This window comes from Macaca thibetana, chromosome 5, assembly GCF_024542745.1.
Source record: "Macaca thibetana thibetana isolate TM-01 chromosome 5, ASM2454274v1, whole genome shotgun sequence".
Taxonomy (NCBI): Eukaryota; Metazoa; Chordata; class Mammalia; order Primates; family Cercopithecidae; genus Macaca; species Macaca thibetana.
Window position 1 is genome coordinate 4,424,683 of NC_065582.1, and position 18,571 is coordinate 4,443,253.

The following is an 18,571-nucleotide window of genomic DNA, read 5'->3' on the forward strand; positions in this document are numbered from 1 at the left end:
TTCATTGAAAAAGTATTAGCTCGCTTTAGAATTAGACCTTTTTCTCTAGAGCTGATGCTCCATGCGTTAACAATCAGCCTCTAGACTAAAACACACTAACTGCTTTCCCCTTGCTGTGCTGTCTGATGCTTACTGACATGCTCTCCTCTCTTTGTGAACCTTTTAACTTCTCCAAATGTCTCTCTTCTACCACGCTGCTCTGGATTAAAAGGTGGGGATGATAGCAAAATGTGTCCATCCCTTTGCAGTTACTCAGGGCTCAACGGCAACCCCTCCAGTGAGTTAGATTACTGTAGCACTTACAGACAGCACTTAGACGTCCCTCGGGACTCCCCAAGGGCCATCAGTTTCAAGAACGGCTGGCAAATGGCCCGGCAAAACGCAGAAATCTGGAGCAGCACAGAAGAAACCGTTTCTCCCAAAATGAAATCCCGGAGCTGTGATGATCTCCTAAATGATGACTGCGATAGCTTCCCGGACCCGAAAATCAAGTCAGAAAGTATGGGCTCCCTGTTGTGTGACGAGGACTCCAAAGACAGCTGCCGCAGAGCCTGGGGGTCGCCCTACATCCAGGAGGTTCGCAGCGCTGGCAGGTCGAGGATCAGACACCGGTCAGCCCACAACGCCCCGGGGTTCCTAAAGATGTACAAGAAGATGCACCGCATTAACCGCAAGGACCTGATGAATTCCGAGGTGATCTGCTCCGTGAAGTCCAGGATACTGCAGTACGAGAGCGAGCAGCAGCACAAGGGCCTGCTGCAGGCCTGGAGCCAGTCCTCCACGGAGGAGGTGCCCCGGGACATGGTGCCCACGCGCATTTCCGAATTCGAAAAGCTGATTCAGAAGTCCAAATCCATGCCCAATTTAGGGGATGACATGCTATCTCCCGTCACCCTAGAACCACCACAAAATGGCCTATGTCCCAAGAGGCGATTCTCCATTGAGTATTTGCTGGAGGAAGAAAATCAAAGTGGACACCCGTCTCAGGGCCAACGAGGCTGCACGTCTAACGCCCTGGTGCCCATTCACATTGAAGTCACCAGCGATGAGCAGCCCAGAGCTCACGTGGAGTTTTCCGACAGTGACCAGGATGGGGTTGTGTCTGACCACAGTGACTACATTCACGTAGAGGGGTCATCCTTCTGCAGTGAAAGTGACTTTGATCACTTTTCCTTCACATCCTCTGAGAGCTTTTATGGATCCAGCCACCACCACCACCACCATCACCACCACCACCACCGCCACCTCATCAGCTCCTGCAAAGGCAGATGCCCGGCCTCCTACACTCGATTTACCACGATGTTGAAACACGAAAGAGCCAGACACGAAAACCCCGAGGAGCCCAGAAGGCAAGAAATGGACCCTGGCCTTTCTAAACTGGCTTTTCTAGTCAGCCCTGTGCCTTTCCGCAGGAAAAGAAATTCAGCCCCCAAGAAACAGACTGAAAAGGCAACCTGTAAAGCATCTGTGTTTGAGGCTCTGGACTCTGCCCTTAAAGACATCTGTGACCAAATTAAAGCTGAAAAGAAAAGGGGGAGCTTGCCAGACAACAGCATCTTGCACCGTCTCATCAGTGAGCTGCTGCCAGATGTTCCCGAGAGGAACTCGTCCCTGAGGGCACTGAGGAGGAGCCCCCTGCACCAGCCTCTCCACCCACTGCCTCAAGATGGTGCTATTCATTGTCCACCCTACCAGAATGATTGCGGGAGAATGCCTCACAGTGCCTCTTTCCAAGACGTGGACACAGCCAACAACTACCACCACCAAGACCGTGGCGGTGCACTCCAAGGTGGATGAGCTTTTCTTTCTTTTTCCTTGTGGTTCAGACACCCACCCTCCAGCTCTTTCATTGTCCATTCCAACATCTCATCACTCCCAAGCTGGGAGACCATTTGGCGTCGTTATGTGTTGTGAAGCAAAAACTTGTTGTGCAAATATGCGTTACTGAATATTGCTCATTTGCCCATGTGATATTTGGACTTGATGTGTGGCTTAAAGTGATCATCAATTCACAAAAATTTACTCTTTCAAAAACGAGAGGGAAGGCCATTGTGTAGCTCAGGATTAGGGTTGAAGCAACCATTACTCACACTGAGATGATAAATTACGTTGTGACATGAATCAAAACCTATAGTTCCACAAATAGCCTTTTAAAAATGTGTATATTAACTTTAAAACTTTATATTCATTCTGTTCATAAATAATTTGCTCACATTCTATATAGAAGATACTATATCAAAACATTCAAGAAGCAAAACTGAACGATGTGATCAGTAATTGATGGACACAAAGAAATTAGGACTTGCTTAATAGCTTTCTCTATTTCAAGGACACAATTGTGATAAAATTTTTGTGAATGTATCTTTAAGCTGTATATATAAAAGTCCCATTTCCACCATTTAGTGTATTCATTTTCTCTTTTCCATTACTTAATTCATTCACTTTCTCTTTCTGCTAAAACAGTCCTGTATTGAAATTTGAATTACGTTATTCAGGCTAAAAGTGATTCTAAACTCTGTTTTCATAGATAACTTTGAAGTGGCAACACAAGAATAAACAGCAGTTGAAAGGCAGAGGACTATTTTTGAGATTTATATAACTCATAGCCCAGAGTGTTTTAATATTTGTGACCAATTCTTTTTGTTAATTCTTAGAGCGCATCTGTTCACTACGTAAATTTTAAGAGGCTGGAATGAACATTCTGGGCTGAAAGTTGGTCAACAGAGAAACTTCTATACACCAGACACTACAGAGTGCTTTATATATATTATCTAATCAAAACTGGCCTAGGCCTAGGAAACGGGTGTTGTTTTAAGAGCCATTTTCAATTCTCGAAGTTGGGCCTGGAGAGGATAAGAAATTTGTCTGAGGTCACGCAGAGAGTAGGTAACAGAAAAGGGATTCAAACTCCTAATAATTCAGAATTTATAGTATAAAATATAATCTCAGACAAAGAAAGACACAATTCACAGTTCGTATTAGTGTCAAATATGGCTCGATCGTTAATCAACTTGCACAAATCTACTTAGTATTTATCTTCTTTGCTTTCACTGATGCTGTACTATATACTTATATTTATCTTTGCTTACCCTTAGACTGAAGCAACATGCTTCAAAATCATCAATTAGAGTTTTAAAAATCAATTTCTACAATCGAAAATTTTCACTAATTGAAATGTGTCAGGATCCAATTTTTTAATAAATTAGCTACCTTCTCCAGGTTTTTAATATCCTAATATAATCACCTCTCCATTTTATGTGCAGATAAGAGCACATTTTTGAAACATGACTTGAAAGGGCTTTGAAATGCATTTAAAAGTATTTTGTTTTTTAATAAAATATTTACTTTCCAATTGTGTTTCACTCAAGTGAAAAATAGCTTATATTCCATGGGGTAGAAAAAGGAATTTAAAATTTGTGATCATTATCAGGCCCTCTGATCATAAAAGTATATTAACTTAGAATTTATATCATCAAAGTAGTCAAAACCCTAAAACAATGTTTTCTTATTATGAATCAGCACTTTAAATTCCTTCATAGATGGATACAATAAATTTTATTTTTAATGCTGCTTGTCAGTCTGGATAACTAGATTTATTAAAGGGATAAAAGAAAGAATTGACAAATATTGACCCAGTTATACTGATAAAATTCTATGACATAGACTGCTGGAATAGTTTTAATGTCTACTTACATCTCCATATGTAAGTCACGTAAATGCAAAAGGTATAAGATACTACTAAGAACTACATGCAATCATAATTTTGTAATGTGATTATTTGTGCTTTGCTTTAAGATAAACAAAATGAATTCAATATTTCATAAGCAATTTGGCAACTGACATGATGCTTTCTGTTTATCCCTTTTTTGCTTGCAGTAAGAAGAAACAATATCTCTGTTTCTTTGCTTTCTGATAAGGTGTTTATCATCTGGGCACAAAAGAAGGCCGTAGATAAACAGTATGGCATCTTAAGATTCAATAAGTATTTAAAAACAGAGTAAGAGAGAAGAGGGGAGAGTAAGGTGAAAGGAGAATGTTCATCCACACTCTTGTCATCCTCATGTTTTCTTTGGTTTTATCTCTTTTTTTTCATTACTACTGTCTTAAATTATTCCACAAAATGTTTCTTTCTCTACAATTTGTTGCTGTTTTCAAATTCTCCATCCACTATAAGTCTTATAATAGTAATTATAAATTAGAGGCAAAGGCATAGAAACAGAAAGTTTTGAAAAATTTTTATATGAAAAATCCCTCTAATTATAAATTGTCTGTAGTGAGCGTGGCAATATAATTAATCAGCAATGTAGCTATTATATTTATATAGACAATTATAATACTTCTGCAACCTCAGATATTTTTCCTTTTGAAATGCTCTTGTTTTGTGTCTTATTTCACAATTTTGTAATGACCTATGAGTTTTATACCCACGTGTTCGACAATGGTGTCTCTCCAAATTTGGGGAAAAAATAGTTGCCACCAGGGAAAACGGAACAAGTTGGCTTCTAATTAAGTGGGTACTCACCGCGACTGGCCCTGTTCTTTCCAATAGGCCGTGAGTCCCCTAGAAGTTACTCATCCACTTTGACTGACACAGGGAGAAGTACACCAAGGGAAAGAAGAGGAACTCCAGAAAAAGAGGTAGTTAATTTAATAGCATTGGAGTCTTTTACAGCAACCGACTTGATAGGGCACTTGTCAGCCAAAAATTATCCCAAACCAGTAAAGAACTCGACAGAAAACATGAAAATACTGAGAAACTAGAAACAATTTTCCTTGGAGTCCGAGCATAGCAACTCTGACCCTCAAAGCAGTCCGCGCCCTGACCCTAGCTCTGGGTCTTCCCTAGTGGTGGTCCGGTTTTGGCCATGAGGCCTCTCCAAGTCTTGATCTGATGCCCATGAACTTAACCGTTGTGACCTCAAAGTGTCCTGAGTTAGGGCACCTTGTGGCGGGAATGGGTTTCCTCTGTATAATTTCTTGGCCCGCTGGTCTAGGAGAAAGCCTGATGTCAACTGTGTTGTAAGTCAATACAGAGCCTACATAAATAATTTTTGCTGGCTTACTTTTATTGGAGAGGATCCCTAAAAAAAGCTTTTAACCAGCCCAGTTCTCGGGACACTGCCCCTGGGAGCTACCCACCAACTGAACTCTGTCCAGGGCCCTGAGCCGGGGCTAGAGCTCTTGCTCAAACTGCCTTGGAGCCGTGAGGGCTGGATGGAAACGAAAAGCTGGACTAGGACTGGCATCTGCTCCAGAGGATCTTACAGGCATCTGATGTAGTCTAGAGCCTGTGGGATCCCCAAAGAAGTTAGAAATGGTCCAGGATTCCTAAAGTTCACCAGAGTCATGGGGAAAAGGAATGGAGTGAAGGGATTGTTGGTTGGTGGGGAAGGAAGAGCTGCCCTAGCTAGCTATAGGGTACGGGGTGCCTCAGGGAGATTTGTGGGCCCCAAAGTTTGAGAATGGGTACATGTTACATCACGTCACCACTAAAAGACAAGTGGCTGGTGGACAGAGTGTTGAAGGTTCCTGAACCCTCTAGGGAATGCAAGATGATCACACCTATACTTTTGCCCGGTAACTAGCCTCCTAGTGATAATTGAGCTAATATTTTTGCTAATATGTTAATAAGTGTCTAATAAAGGGAATGATGACTTCTTTTATGACATCTGGTCCTTTTATTATGATTCAGAAAAAGCTGTGTCAATCTCCATAGAACATAGAGCCATTGACCCTCCACATTTATCCTGGGAAAAGCCTTTGTAACAGCCAAAATGATGCCTAGGATGCAATCCTCAGCAGGCATTTTATTCTCTCATTATAACATTAATCTCCCTTACTTCCTAAGATAAAATATGATGGTGAATAAGCCTTCTATTATATTCCTGTTATAGCTTAAATATACAAATGAAGAATAAATGGACTTATTTATAAATTAAATACAGGATTGACATTACATACGTTTGATCATTCCCTGAGGTTTCCTTTTTCTTTAAGGCACATGAAACTACTTTCTTGTAGAAAATTCAAATTTTAAATTATTGCTAATTGTCTATCTTCCTTTTCAGAAATTGCCTGCAAAAGCTGTTTATGATTTTAAGGCTCAGACATCTAAGTAAGTAAGATAAATATTCGTCATATGATTTAAGGTCGTTTTAAATGTTAGTAATGCTTTAAGAGATAAGCATTGCAACGGGATGTGTTACAAATGAGGTCTAATTCCCAATGTAGCAATCTACTCTAATTAAATGGTTCCTTCAGAATTACTTGGGATAGGGTCATTTTATTTTTATTTTAAGTTTAGTTGAGAAATACTGAGTTTTAAATTACATTAAATATGTTAGGTGGAACACAATGAGTTCTAAGGATAGGAAAAACAAAAAGAAATTACGAATATTTGTTTTTAGAATTTTTGTATCAATAATGAATTAATAAAGTATTGGGGACCAGGCACAGTAGCTCATGCCTGTAATCCCAGCACTTTGGGAGGCCAAGGCAGGCAGATAACTTGAGCCCAGGAGTTTAAAACAGCCTGGCAACATGTCAAAACCATGTCTCTACAAAAAATACAAAAATTAGCCAGGCATTGGGGCGTGCACCTGTATAGTCCCAGCTACTCCGGAGGCTGAGACGAAAGGAGGTAGACTTTGCGGTAAGCTGAGGTTGCGCCACTGCACTCTAGCCTAGGCAACAGAGCAGGACCCTGTCTCAAAAAAAGAATGAATAAGTAAATAAATAAAGTATTGGGGAGTAATTAACACTAGCTGGAGGAATTTGATAACATGTATTTATCAAAACATTCCAAGCATAGTTTGGGAGGCTGAAGTGGGAGAATCGCTTGAACCCAGGAGGCAGAGCTTACAGTGAGCCGAGATCAAACCACTGTGCTCCAGCCTGGGTGACAGAGCAAGACTCGGTCTCAAAAATAAATAAATAAAAATAAAAGTGAGGGGGAAAAAAGCAAATAGGACTTTAAAATTCTAGGTCTGAGATGAGAGGGACACAGTTTTGAAAACTTAAGAGTGAGACTTTCCTGTGTCTTAAGGACTTCAAAATTTTAAATGCAACCCCGTACAAATACAAAAGAATCCTTTTCATAGCTTTAAAAACTTGGTTGCCTCTAATTCATAGGTACATATACATTTTAAAAAGCTAGTCTCATTTCTGGAAACAAAACATACCTGATACAAATAAAACTATTGTGTTGTGAATATTAAATATCTTGCTTTGCTTTCTGTTTTTTATATTAGGCATTTGCACAAAAGAAGGAAGCACTGTATTTGAATGTAGAGCTCTGTGAATCTTTTTTGTTTTTAGGGTTACTGAAAATTTAACACATTTTCAGTTGTGAAGATTTTAGCACTTCTAAATGTGTGATCATTCCTTTAATATGCCACCAGTTTTTCCATCAATTATTTTAATCAGTGAGAAGTGTTCTCCATCGGGCATCAATCTCTCTCCATCATATGGCATCTACTGATAAATGATCCAACTGAAAATTCTGAACCAAAATTTTTTTTAAAAGATTAAAGAAATGAAAATTCTGAACAAAACAATGCAGAAGATTCCAGAGTGGGAAGGCAGATGTATTGCAAAGCGAGGCTCTCAGGAGAAGATACAAATTAATCGCCCTCCATCCAAGAATACTTGTGGAGGCAACATAATGAACCAACCTAATCACCTGGTGATTAAGCCAGGAAAAATCAGTGTAGTGAAGGTGATAAATTTAGGTGTGAATTATTCAAAATGAATAATGTCATTATAACTTAAAATTATAAATGCCCAAATCAAATATACCTACAATTTTCTTAGAAACAGCCAAAATGGAAAAATACAGTTAGTGTCTTAAAAATATTTTTATTTTTTATAAATAAAAGATAGAAAGAAGACAAACATTGGCATGTCTTTGCCCTTAAAACACATTCTTTGTGCCCCATTGAAAATTAAAAGCGTAAGATCTTTTCTGTTACACAAAATAAATTCCTTATCAAGATAGTCTATTAAAATATCTGTCAACCAACTTCAAAGATCCACAAATAAAGTTTGTTCTGGTGTTGGCACTTCTATTCTGAGGCTACATGAGATTTGTTTGCCTTCATGTAAGCTTCAGTACATCAAAAGGGGCTGGGGGGCTGGTAACTAACTAGCCAACTAGCTTCAAGACAAAAAAAAAAAAAAAAAAAAATCAGTGCAGAACTATTCCATCATTTTCCAAGCTTCAAAATGCCTCTTTTCTGAACTAATGATAAAGTAGCAAGAGTCTGTCCCCTCCTTTAAACTTCATATTAATCTGTCCATGATTTATACCCAATGGAATGTTACTGTTTTTGAAATCATTTCTAAAGTTATGATGTTTTAAGTGCCTTCTAAGAATTTGCAAGGATCATTCTTATCTAATCGGACTCAACTCAATCTCAAATCGGATTTTTTAATATTGTAAGTGTATTTGCCAAACAAACGCTGATCTAGCGAGGGTGCTGATCTTCAGAATTATCGCTGTACATCACGAGAAGACCATGTCAACGTGTTTCTTCCAGGGAGCTGTCATTTAAGAAAGGAGATACCGTCTACATCCTCAGGAAAATCGATCAAAATTGGTATGAGGGAGAACACCACGGCAGAGTGGGCATCTTCCCGATCTCATACGTAGAGGTAAGCCCTCTGCCTTTCTCTCTTGGATGGTGGTGGTTTCCAGGGTCACCACAGATTTGAGAATAGATGAGGATTTCCTTCACAGAAACTCACACCCCCCGAGAAAGCACAGCCCGCGAGACCACCTCCGCCAGCCCAGCCCGGAGAAATCGGAGAAGCTATAGCCAAATACAACTTCAGCGCAGACACAAACGTGGAGCTGTCACTGAGAAAGGTAGCCCAGCTGCTTTTTATTGTTGTTGTTGTTGTTGTTGTTGTTGTTGTTGTTGTTGTTGTTTCGTCAGTGTGTTTGAAAAGGCTGTGTATTTTCAAAACGAAAATAGGTTATCTTTTTCTTTAGACATTTTAATGTCAGCCCTATTTTCTACAAAGGACTCCCTAAGGCAGCCCAGAGTCACGGTTCCCTGCTGGTCCCTGTGTCCTTTCAGAGGAGTTCCCTGTGGGATACCAGGCTTCTCCCTCTGTGACTCAGTCCGGGAAACTGGGCAAGGGGCTGAAAAATCAAGGACGTATACATTCGGGAGCACAAAAGGAAAAAGCAGTTTGATACACTTCAAAATGTTGTTGTTTTGCTGCCTTATTTTTCAATCTTTTAGAAACAAGATGATCCAATCCTTATCTTCCTCTATCTTGGAATCTAGGAATGGTCCTAGGTGAAGAAAATCCTTCCTCTTGGGGAGCTGCTTTAAGAACCGCCTGTGCAGTGCTCTTCCCTGGATCATCCTTCTTTGGGTCTCATAATTGACCCAAATTTCTCTAGCAGCCCATCCAATCCTAGCATCTCTTCTTAATAATATCAAAAGACTCGAGGCCGGGCGCGGTGGCTCACTCCTGTAATCCCAGCACTTTGGGAGGCCAAGACAAGTGGATCATGAGGTCAGGAGTTCAAGACCAGCCTGGCCAACATGGTGAAACCCCATCCCTACTAAAACTACAAAAATTAGCTGGGTGTGGTGGTGCACACCTGTAGTCCCAGCTACTTGGGAGGCTGAGGCAGAGAATTGCTTGGACCCGGGAGGCGGAGGTTGCAGTGAGCTGAGGTAGTGCCACTGTACTCCAGCCTGGGCAACAGAGCAAGATTCAGTCTCAAAAAAAGAAAAAACAAAAAAACAAAACAAAACAAAAAAAACTCTTCTTGCTACTTTACATAACTGAGAATGATAAATCAACTATTTTTATTGCTTTCTAAACATGACATATATTTGTTTGAGGTAACTGCCTCTGCACACAACACAGGCAAGATAGTAATATTTAGAGTGGCTCTAGGACTTCCCACGCCTACTAGTGAAATCCTTAGCCAGGTGCGATGAAGGGCAATACCACAGTCCTGGTTTGTTCTGGTCCTGGCAGAACCTTGTCTCATTCTCTCCTATCAGTCCTAATTCTGCATCATCAGCCGATTCCTTCTTTCCTACCCTCTGGGCTGCGCCACCCAGCATTACATGAACTCTATCTCCTATTCCGTGCTCTACGGAAAGGCTTCACCAGTGCCTCTTACAGCTCACACAGGAGCCTAGCAACTGCCTGTTCTTGGTGTACTAGAAAATCAGTGCAATTTTCAGATTTTGGGGAGACTGACTTTTCGTTTTTCTTTCTTTTTTTTTTTTTTTCTTTTTTTGAGATGGAGTCTCACTCTGTCACCCAGGCTGGAGTGCAATGTGTATTCTCAGCTCACTGCAACTTCCGCCTCCCAGGTTTAAGCGATTCTCCCACCTCAGCCTCCGGAGTAGCTGGGACTACAGGTACCCACCACCACACCTGGCTAATTTTTGTATTTTTAGTAGAGACGGGGTTTCACCACGTTGGCCAGGCTGGTCTTGAACTCCTGACCTCATGATCCACCCACCTTGGCCTCCCAAAGTGCTGGGATTACAGGCATGAGTCACCGCACCCGGCCTGAGACTGACTTTTCTTGAGTATGTGCTGCTCAGTGGTGGTGAAGCACACAAAATCAACCATCCAGTGTTTTGACACAAAGAGAACTTTCCCCAAGTGCTACTCAAGGTCGAAGTTCTTCTTGGCTAGCACCTGAAGAAGGGTGCCCTATTGGGCTGAGATTAATGACTGTTTCAGCTCCATCACACCTTCAGGTGCCGCTGCCAAGCTTCTGTATCACCTGCTGAATGCAGCTGCAGTTTTTGCCTGGCAGCATCAACTTGCCTGCCTATTTCTAGGCTACATGTAGTTTTGAATTAAAGTTTAAACTGAGTTCTGTGGCACTGACTGGGTCACTGCAGGTGGAAGGAATAGTGATTGTAGAAACTTCTATTGTTGTGAAAGCCAAGGGTTCTATTCAAATATTTAATGACAAGTATGGAATGGTCACCAGCTACTCAGATGAATGCTGGGTTTACATTGTCAGGGTGAAGACCAGGGGAATGCCAGTCTTGTCACAGCTATTGATATCCTAGGGTGCTGTCTTTTCCCCATCCCTTTAGTTCACTTTGTCACTACTTAGCGCACGTAGATTAAAGAAGAAAATGGGCCGGGTGTGGTGGCTCATACCTGCAATCCCAGACCTTTGGGAGGCCAAGGTGGTCGGATCATTTGAGGTCAGGAGTTCGAGATCAGCCTGACCAACATGGTGAAACCCCTTCTCTACTAAAATACAAAAAAATAAGCCAGGCATGGTGGCAGGCGCCTGTAATCCCAGCTACTCGGTAGGCTGAGGCAAGAGAATTGCTTGAACCCAGGAGGTGGAGGTTGCAGTGAGCCATGATCACGCCACTGCACTCCAGCCTGGGTGACAGAGTGAGACTCCCTCTCAAAAAAAAACAAAAAAGAAATAAAAAAAGAAAATGATGTGCCATCCGATATTCTCCCTTCTCGAGGTGTCTCCTGTAACCACTTCGGACACACACCGTCTCCCAGCCAGCTGTGGTGCACTTTCTGAAACTCTTCCTACAGGAGGCCAATGCACTGAGTCTGCCAGAGATAAAACAACCCTATTGTCATTGAGACATTGCCTTTTACACGCTTCTGCTTTTTGAAATAACTTAGACAAATAATTTCACACAATACCAGCATGAACAAGTATAAACCCATTCACATTAACCAGGCATCCTTAGGGAAGATTCTAATGTCCTGAATGGACAATTTAATTACATATATGTTGAGAATGTGTATTTTTCTAGTAAGCACCGGTACCTTCCCAAATGGAAACCTATTGTTCCATAGAAAACATTGACAATTATATTTTCATGTTATTCTATCTCTGTTTCTAATGCATTTTTCTCGTATTCATCACAGGGAGATAGAGTTATTCTTCTTAAAAGAGTTGATCAAAACTGGTATGAAGGTAAAATCCCAGGAACCAACAGACAAGGCATCTTCCCTGTTTCCTATGTGGAGGTCGTCAAGAAGAACACAAAAGGTGCTGAGGATTACCCCGACCCTCCAATACCCCACAGCTATTCTAGTGATAGGATTCACAGCTTGAGCTCAAATAAGGTAAGAACATACTCTATCATGTTCATGTAATATTGGGAGCTCCGAGTGAGATAATCGGTATGTGATTTTAGGATATTAGATTAGAATATCATATCTATTGCAGAGGAAGAGATTTACATACTACGTCTCTACATGTGTGAGTGCCGCGTCTGTAAATATAATTCAGTTTTTCTCAAATGGGTACTGGCATAAAGATTTAATGATTAATTTTGCTCATTTCATTTTCAAGTTAAAATATCAAAAGAGAAAGAGAAAACAGTAATATCATAAAGTCTTCTATGATATATATCCGTATTCCTGTGTACATAAATGTTTTCTGAAATAATTTTTTTCTAAAGTTTCATTTTTAGATATGGAAATTGTATGTATATAATATGATCTTTATGTATAAATACAATTATATACATACATGTATATACAATTATGATTTATAATTTGAAATATAAATACATACAACACAAAATACTATGTATATCTCAAAATGGCATATCACGAGAACACCTGGTTATTAGGTTGACAAATCTATACAAGCTTTTTATATGGAAAGTGAACTAGAGCAAAAATTTTTAATTAGAATCTATAAGTCAATTTGTTTATTAGTTTAAATGAAAATGTTGTAGGTTACTGTAAGTCCTCAGGTTTGTTTTATCAGTTTTAGGACAGTTACATGCCAGGTCTACTGTTTCACTTGAGCGGGCTAAAGATGATTATCTTTCTCAATATGCAATTTAAAAGAGACTTCGCTTCCTTAATTGGTGAATGTAAAAAGGCTATTTCACTCACAATGTGAAATTTTATCCTATTTTTCTGCTGAATTATATTCTTTTTATGTATGACATTTAGGATTTTTTTTCTCGTTAACCTCTAAGAATAAAACTTTAAATTGCCAATTACTTCCGAAATGTTTTAAGTACTTCCCAACATTCAAAAATGTATTAAGTTGCATAATTTATTAATTATTTTAATTGAGATCAAGGCTGGGATGTGAAAAACCAAACCATCTAGAGCTGGTAAAATAAAATCAGCTTCTCAGACGTTAGTAAAGTGTGAAGTCACTTCATGCTCCAGTGAAAAGACCATTTCAAGATTGCATCCCAGTGACCTAAACTACTCCTTGAAAATGAGCCTGAGAAGGATTTTATGTGAGGAAATGATCTAAGAATCTGCTATCTCAAGAGAGTCATTTTCCTTTAGAAGGGCTAAGTCTGGGCATTGTATTTATTGTGATCATCTTTGAAAACTGAGTTTCAGTAGCAAATAATTACCCTCAACCCTGTATTCATGGATATATGGAACAGTTTGGTACTATCCAATTTTGTTTGCTTGATTATAAAGTTTTCCAGAATCTTCTTAGGTATATTCACTTCATTACCAGAGCTTAGCATTTATAGATCAGCATACTTTCTTCAGTATTTTCTACTGATAACGAGAAAAGATGAGAATCTTCATGCATATATTTGTCGTTATCCACCGGGCAGTCATCTTTAAAGAACTATCACAGAAATTTCAAAGCAACTGTACCTTCAAATAAAATGTTGTAAGGAAGAAAATCATGTATCTACATAAGCTCATTAAACATCTAACAAATTCTTCCATATGTCCTAATTAGCAATGGCAATATAATATTTTTGATCCCAATGTTTTCATCTTTGATGTGAATACAATTTAACTGTAGTTGAATGTATTTTCAAGTTTTTAAAATAATACCAAATTTTAAACATAAGGCATGTACAAATTTCACTAATAACTAGTTTTTTATGGCTCACTGCTGGGGAAAAAATACGTTGAGACGCTTACGTCCACAATTTGAAAGAAATACTTAATGGTTTTATCTCAACTGGTAATCCATGCTGTGATGTCACAGGCTTAATGAAGAAAACTTCCCACCAGTGACAATCATTTTTAGAAAGATAAATATAATGTATTTCTAAATGATGACATCCAAAATATACTAAATGCTACAGAACCTATTTTCTAACTGATATTTACAAACAGAGAACTCATTAATAATTTATGAACCACTCTGGTGACACATTTAAATCACATTTCTTGACGTACTGTCTTTGTCTTAAGGGAGACTAAAATGTAAGTTGATTTTCTTTCTGATATTTCTGCTTTTAATGCATTAGAATCCAATTCTAATGCTTTTGGAAAACAAAATAATTGTGTGGTTTTTGTATTATAGGTACAGTTTTGTGATATAGTTATATCAGGATGCTTAATTTGGCTTTTGGTATGAGCGAGTCTGTTGTAAAGCTAAGCAGTTTAACCTGCTAACATGTATTTTGGTGACTGTGGTGGTGATGACACTAGAGTATTCGCAGCATCAGATAGCTGTGGTGATGGTGGCAGTAACGACAAGGGAATTTAAGATCCTTCTTTCTCATCCACATATAATTCCTGGCATCATAGAAAGTGAAAGTGGAAACTTGACGATCTGAAATTATTATATATTTCACAGACTTTACAAATCTAACTACTGAAAACTTTTTTGTTATGTAACAAAGGGTACAAACTAGAACTCTAGCCAGTAAAGGAACTTCTGTAGACTGTTGAAAAAGACTTGAGTTGTTTATATCTCATTGAAAACTCAACATCTACAGGACTTAAGAGGAGTGGCTGTCTACCCAGGCACAAACCACACGTGCAGTCTGTGAGTCAGCAGCTCAGAGCCTGGGTCCTGAATCCTGTTTTAAGATGCTCACATGAGTTTTGTGACCTTTATGTCATCCCATGATAAGATGACTTAAAAAAAAAAAAAAAGCTAAATAAATCTAACTAATACCCCGTTCTTATTATAGGACACAGGAGTCGAAAGTTAACTGGGAAATGCATCACTCACTTACGCACACTAAGGCCCCAGGAGCAAAAGGGCTGGCTCCCTGTGTAAAGTGTTATCCTAAACTATCAGCTGGAAAATGCTTCTCCAGAATCTTTTTGGAGATTTTTTTCTTTCCAAATCAAAGGCATCTACCTGGAGAGACCTAAAGTGAAAGCCTTCTCAAGGCCTTTATGCACATAGCAGGTGCAGCAGGCACAGCAGGCACAGCAGGCACAGCAGGCACAGCAGGCACAGCAGGTAGCGTTTTCCGTAGTCCAGCAAGGGCAGATAAATGTATTCTGATGTTAGTCAATGGCACTTCTAGAACTACATTTTTTAATTTCTAATTTTGATGAGTACATATGGGGTGTATATATTTATTAGAACTACTCTTAATCACTTTGCATAAAATTTCAAATTTATTGTTTCATTTACCATATCCAAAATACATCAGTAATACTACATATATAGAAGTATATTTTTACTTCAGGAGATTAAGCTTCATAAATCGTACCTCCTCCAATTTACACAAATGTCAAGCTTTGAAAGAGAACAGGAGCTTAACCAGAAGTTCTCTCTCCCATCAGCATCAGATGGGCTTTTTCTATGTAAACATTTACTTTGGATTTTTTCAAACTTTGAAGCTGTAGCTATGTAAGCTCAGTTTCATTCTGATCATGGGTTCCTGTCTTTGAAACATACTTTTCAGAACTTACTCACTTAGAAATTTGTTAACATATCACCTTGCAAACATAAGTGAGAAAATTGTCAAAGTTTAAAAGATTGAGTTATACTGTAGGAAAAGAGAACACTACACACATTCAGGAAATAAAAAGACTGAACTATTAGTTTTCATTCTACATTAACATTTCTTTGGAGTCATTTATACTACTAAATCAATATCTGGAAACCTGTAATATCTTTTCAACATAGTTTAAAGTAAATAAACTATTAAATCTCTTAAGGGCCAGGCGCGGTAGCTCACGCCTGTAACCCCAGCACTTTGGGAGGCCGAGGCGGGTGGATCATGAGGTCAGGAGTTCGAGACCAGCCTTGTCAACATGATGAAACACCATCTCTGCGCCTGTAGTCCCAGCTACTCGGGAGGATGAGGCAGGAAAATCGCTTGAACCCAGGAGGTGGAGGTTGCAGTGAGCCAAAATCATGCCACTGCATTCCAGCCTGGGTGCCACAGTGAGACTCCATCTCAAAAAAATTTTTTTTTAAATTTTAAAAATAAAATAAAAATAAAAATAAATCTCTAAGGTTTTACTGTCCTGGTAATCTCTATATCATCTTTATCTTGTTTGACATTTAAGACCCCTTCCAAAACTAGTAGAGTTTCATTTGTGAAGTAACTTTTCTAATTAACATAAATGATTTTATGTATTTAAATTTCAGCAAAATATCTTCAAATCTAGATATCTTCTAAATGTCTTCAAATCTATGTTAAACATAAAATTATTTTCATATTCACCACCACATCTTTTCTGCATTTCTCCATCTCTATGTTTTGATGCATTATTATTATTTTCTTCGTTTATTTTTTCTTAACTTCATAATCCGTGCTCATTTCCAAGCTGGCTTCCAGTGAACCAGCCCCTCCTCCCACCCACAAAGCCTTACCTGGCTCAGATAAAGGAGCTCTTCAGAGAACTGGCCAGGGCTGGTTGTCCCTGACAGCCTCATGTCCACCAGCAAACCCTTTGGCCCCAACACCACCTCCTTTCCTGGACAACTTCTTGGGTGAATTGGAGAAGCTTGGTGCTTTAACCTTGTCTGCTGACCAAGCCAAACCAACCATCCTAGAGGACGCCATTCTGGAAATTAAGGAGGAATCTGCTGTCCTCCTCCCATTGCCCCCAGCGACTGCACCTGCCGAATCACCTTCCATTCACGCGGGTGCGGCCTCAGCTGCAGCCCAGCCTAACCATGCAGAGCCTCTTCAGGATCCCAGAACAACAACTCAGAGCAAGTTTGCAGAGTTGAGAAAAATGAGAAGGGGCTTCTCAGACCCTAAAAAGGCGCCAGAAGTCCTAGGGGATAAGTTTGTGGCCTCTGCTTGCACCAGCGTGGGTTCCTTGCCTGTACCCCTTCCCGTCATTGGAGAGGAAGATGAGGGCATCTATGAGGGGATTGTGTCAGGCATCCAGAGAGGGCTGCCAGAACCTCAGGAAGGAGACGCCTGGTGGTGTGGCCACGATGGGTCAGAGGGGACCCCATGCCTGCACATTGAAGAGGAGGAGGAGGAGGAGAAAACCGACTGCTTAAAACACCCTCTAGCCACCCCCACAGATCCTAGGATCCCCAACGAGGACAGCAATGCAGCAAAACCCAGTAATGAGGTATTTTAATTTTCCCTAATTCCTGAAGAACTAACCGGCCTTACTGTGATCAGCTGTTACAGTTAATCATATTAATAAATATCTATTTTGACACTGCCTAACAGGTTTTTTAACCAAAAACACAAACACTGTATAAGCTGGGGGTGGAGTGGGTGTTTGAAAACACACCACATTTAATTAAATGATGTAAATATGTGGTATAATTCCATTATCCCATTACTTCTTTAGGACCATAAACTTGTATTTTAAAAGTCTTTGTAATTGGTATAGTCTTTGTAATCTTCCAATATTAATGATAGCTACTAGTGGAGCTCTCACTGAGTATCAGACACTGTTGTAAAAACTCTCCATCTTTAATCATCAATCCCAGTGAGGCATGTGATGTTTTCATCCCCGCTTTAGAGAAGAGGAAACTGATGCCCAGAAATTTGTCCTATTCCAGGATGAGAAACCGTACACCATACCTTTGACATAATGGCGCTTTGCAAAAATAATAATGATAATAGTAAACAAAGACAACAGAAAAGAAAGACAGCATTTCTGTCCCCTTTCAATTTTCTAGAGAGGTCGTTCTCTTCGTGTTGACTTTACGTTGACTACTTAAAAATTGGGTACATGTTACAAAGAAACTTGAACAATGGTTTTAATCAACAAAAGCAGAAAATATCCAGAAACTTTAGCTTGCAAACCTCTCTCTTAAAACAAAAAACGAGCCTGTAATGCCAGCACTTTGAGAGGCCAAGGTGGGCGGATCACCTGAGGTCAGGAGTTTGAGATCAGCCTGGACAACATGGTGAAACCCCGTTACTACCAAAAATACAAAAACTAGCCAGGCATGGTGGCACGTGCCTATAATCCCAGCTACTCGAGAGGCTGAGGCAGGAGAATCGCTTGAACCCGGGAGGAGGAGGTTGTAGTGAGCTGAGATCATGCCAGTGCACTCCAGCCTGGATGACAGAGTGAGACTCCATCTCAAAAAAAGAAACTTGAGGCTGGGTGCGGTGGCTCACACCTGTAATCCCAGCACTTTGGGAGGCCAAAGCTGGTGGATCATCTGAGGTCAGGAGTTGGAGACCAGCCTGACCAACATGGTGAAACCCCATCTCTACTGAAAATACAAAAATTAGCCAGGCATGGTGTTGGGTGTCTATAATCCCAGCTCCTCGGGAGGCTGAGGCAGGAGAACTGCTTCAAACCGGGAGGCGGAGGTTGCTGTGAACTGAAATTGTGCCGTTGCACTCTGTCCTGGGCAACAAGAGCAAAACTCCATTTCAAACATAAAAAGAAAGAAACTTGATCCCTC

General features: G+C 39.9%; 2 protein-coding genes across 22 annotated transcripts in view; both read left to right on the plus strand.

Annotated features, from left to right (window-relative positions):
* SORBS2 (sorbin and SH3 domain containing 2) overlaps positions 1 to 18,571 on the plus strand; it is a 227,551-nt gene that overhangs the window by 188,887 nt on the left and 20,093 nt on the right. For 9 of the 21 annotated variants that reach the window (XM_050792577.1, XM_050792579.1, XM_050792583.1 and 6 more), the window contains 5 exons: positions 4,550 to 4,638; positions 6,069 to 6,115; positions 8,538 to 8,652; positions 8,738 to 8,866; positions 11,902 to 12,102. In XM_050792577.1, coding sequence (XP_050648534.1) covers positions 4,550 to 4,638; positions 6,069 to 6,115; positions 8,538 to 8,652; positions 8,738 to 8,866; positions 11,902 to 12,102 — 581 coding nt within the window. Of the gene's footprint in view, positions 1 to 211; positions 1,790 to 4,549; positions 4,639 to 6,068; positions 6,116 to 8,537; positions 8,653 to 8,737; positions 8,867 to 11,901; positions 12,103 to 16,503; positions 17,269 to 18,571 lie in introns of all 21 variants that reach the window. The other 12 variants (XM_050792564.1, XM_050792567.1, XM_050792570.1 and 9 more) reach the window with 3 other exon arrangements.
* Positions 1 to 18,571, plus strand: part of PDLIM3 (PDZ and LIM domain 3) — a 214,851-nt gene that overhangs the window by 99,721 nt on the left and 96,559 nt on the right. The gene's annotated exons all lie outside the window — the stretch shown is intronic.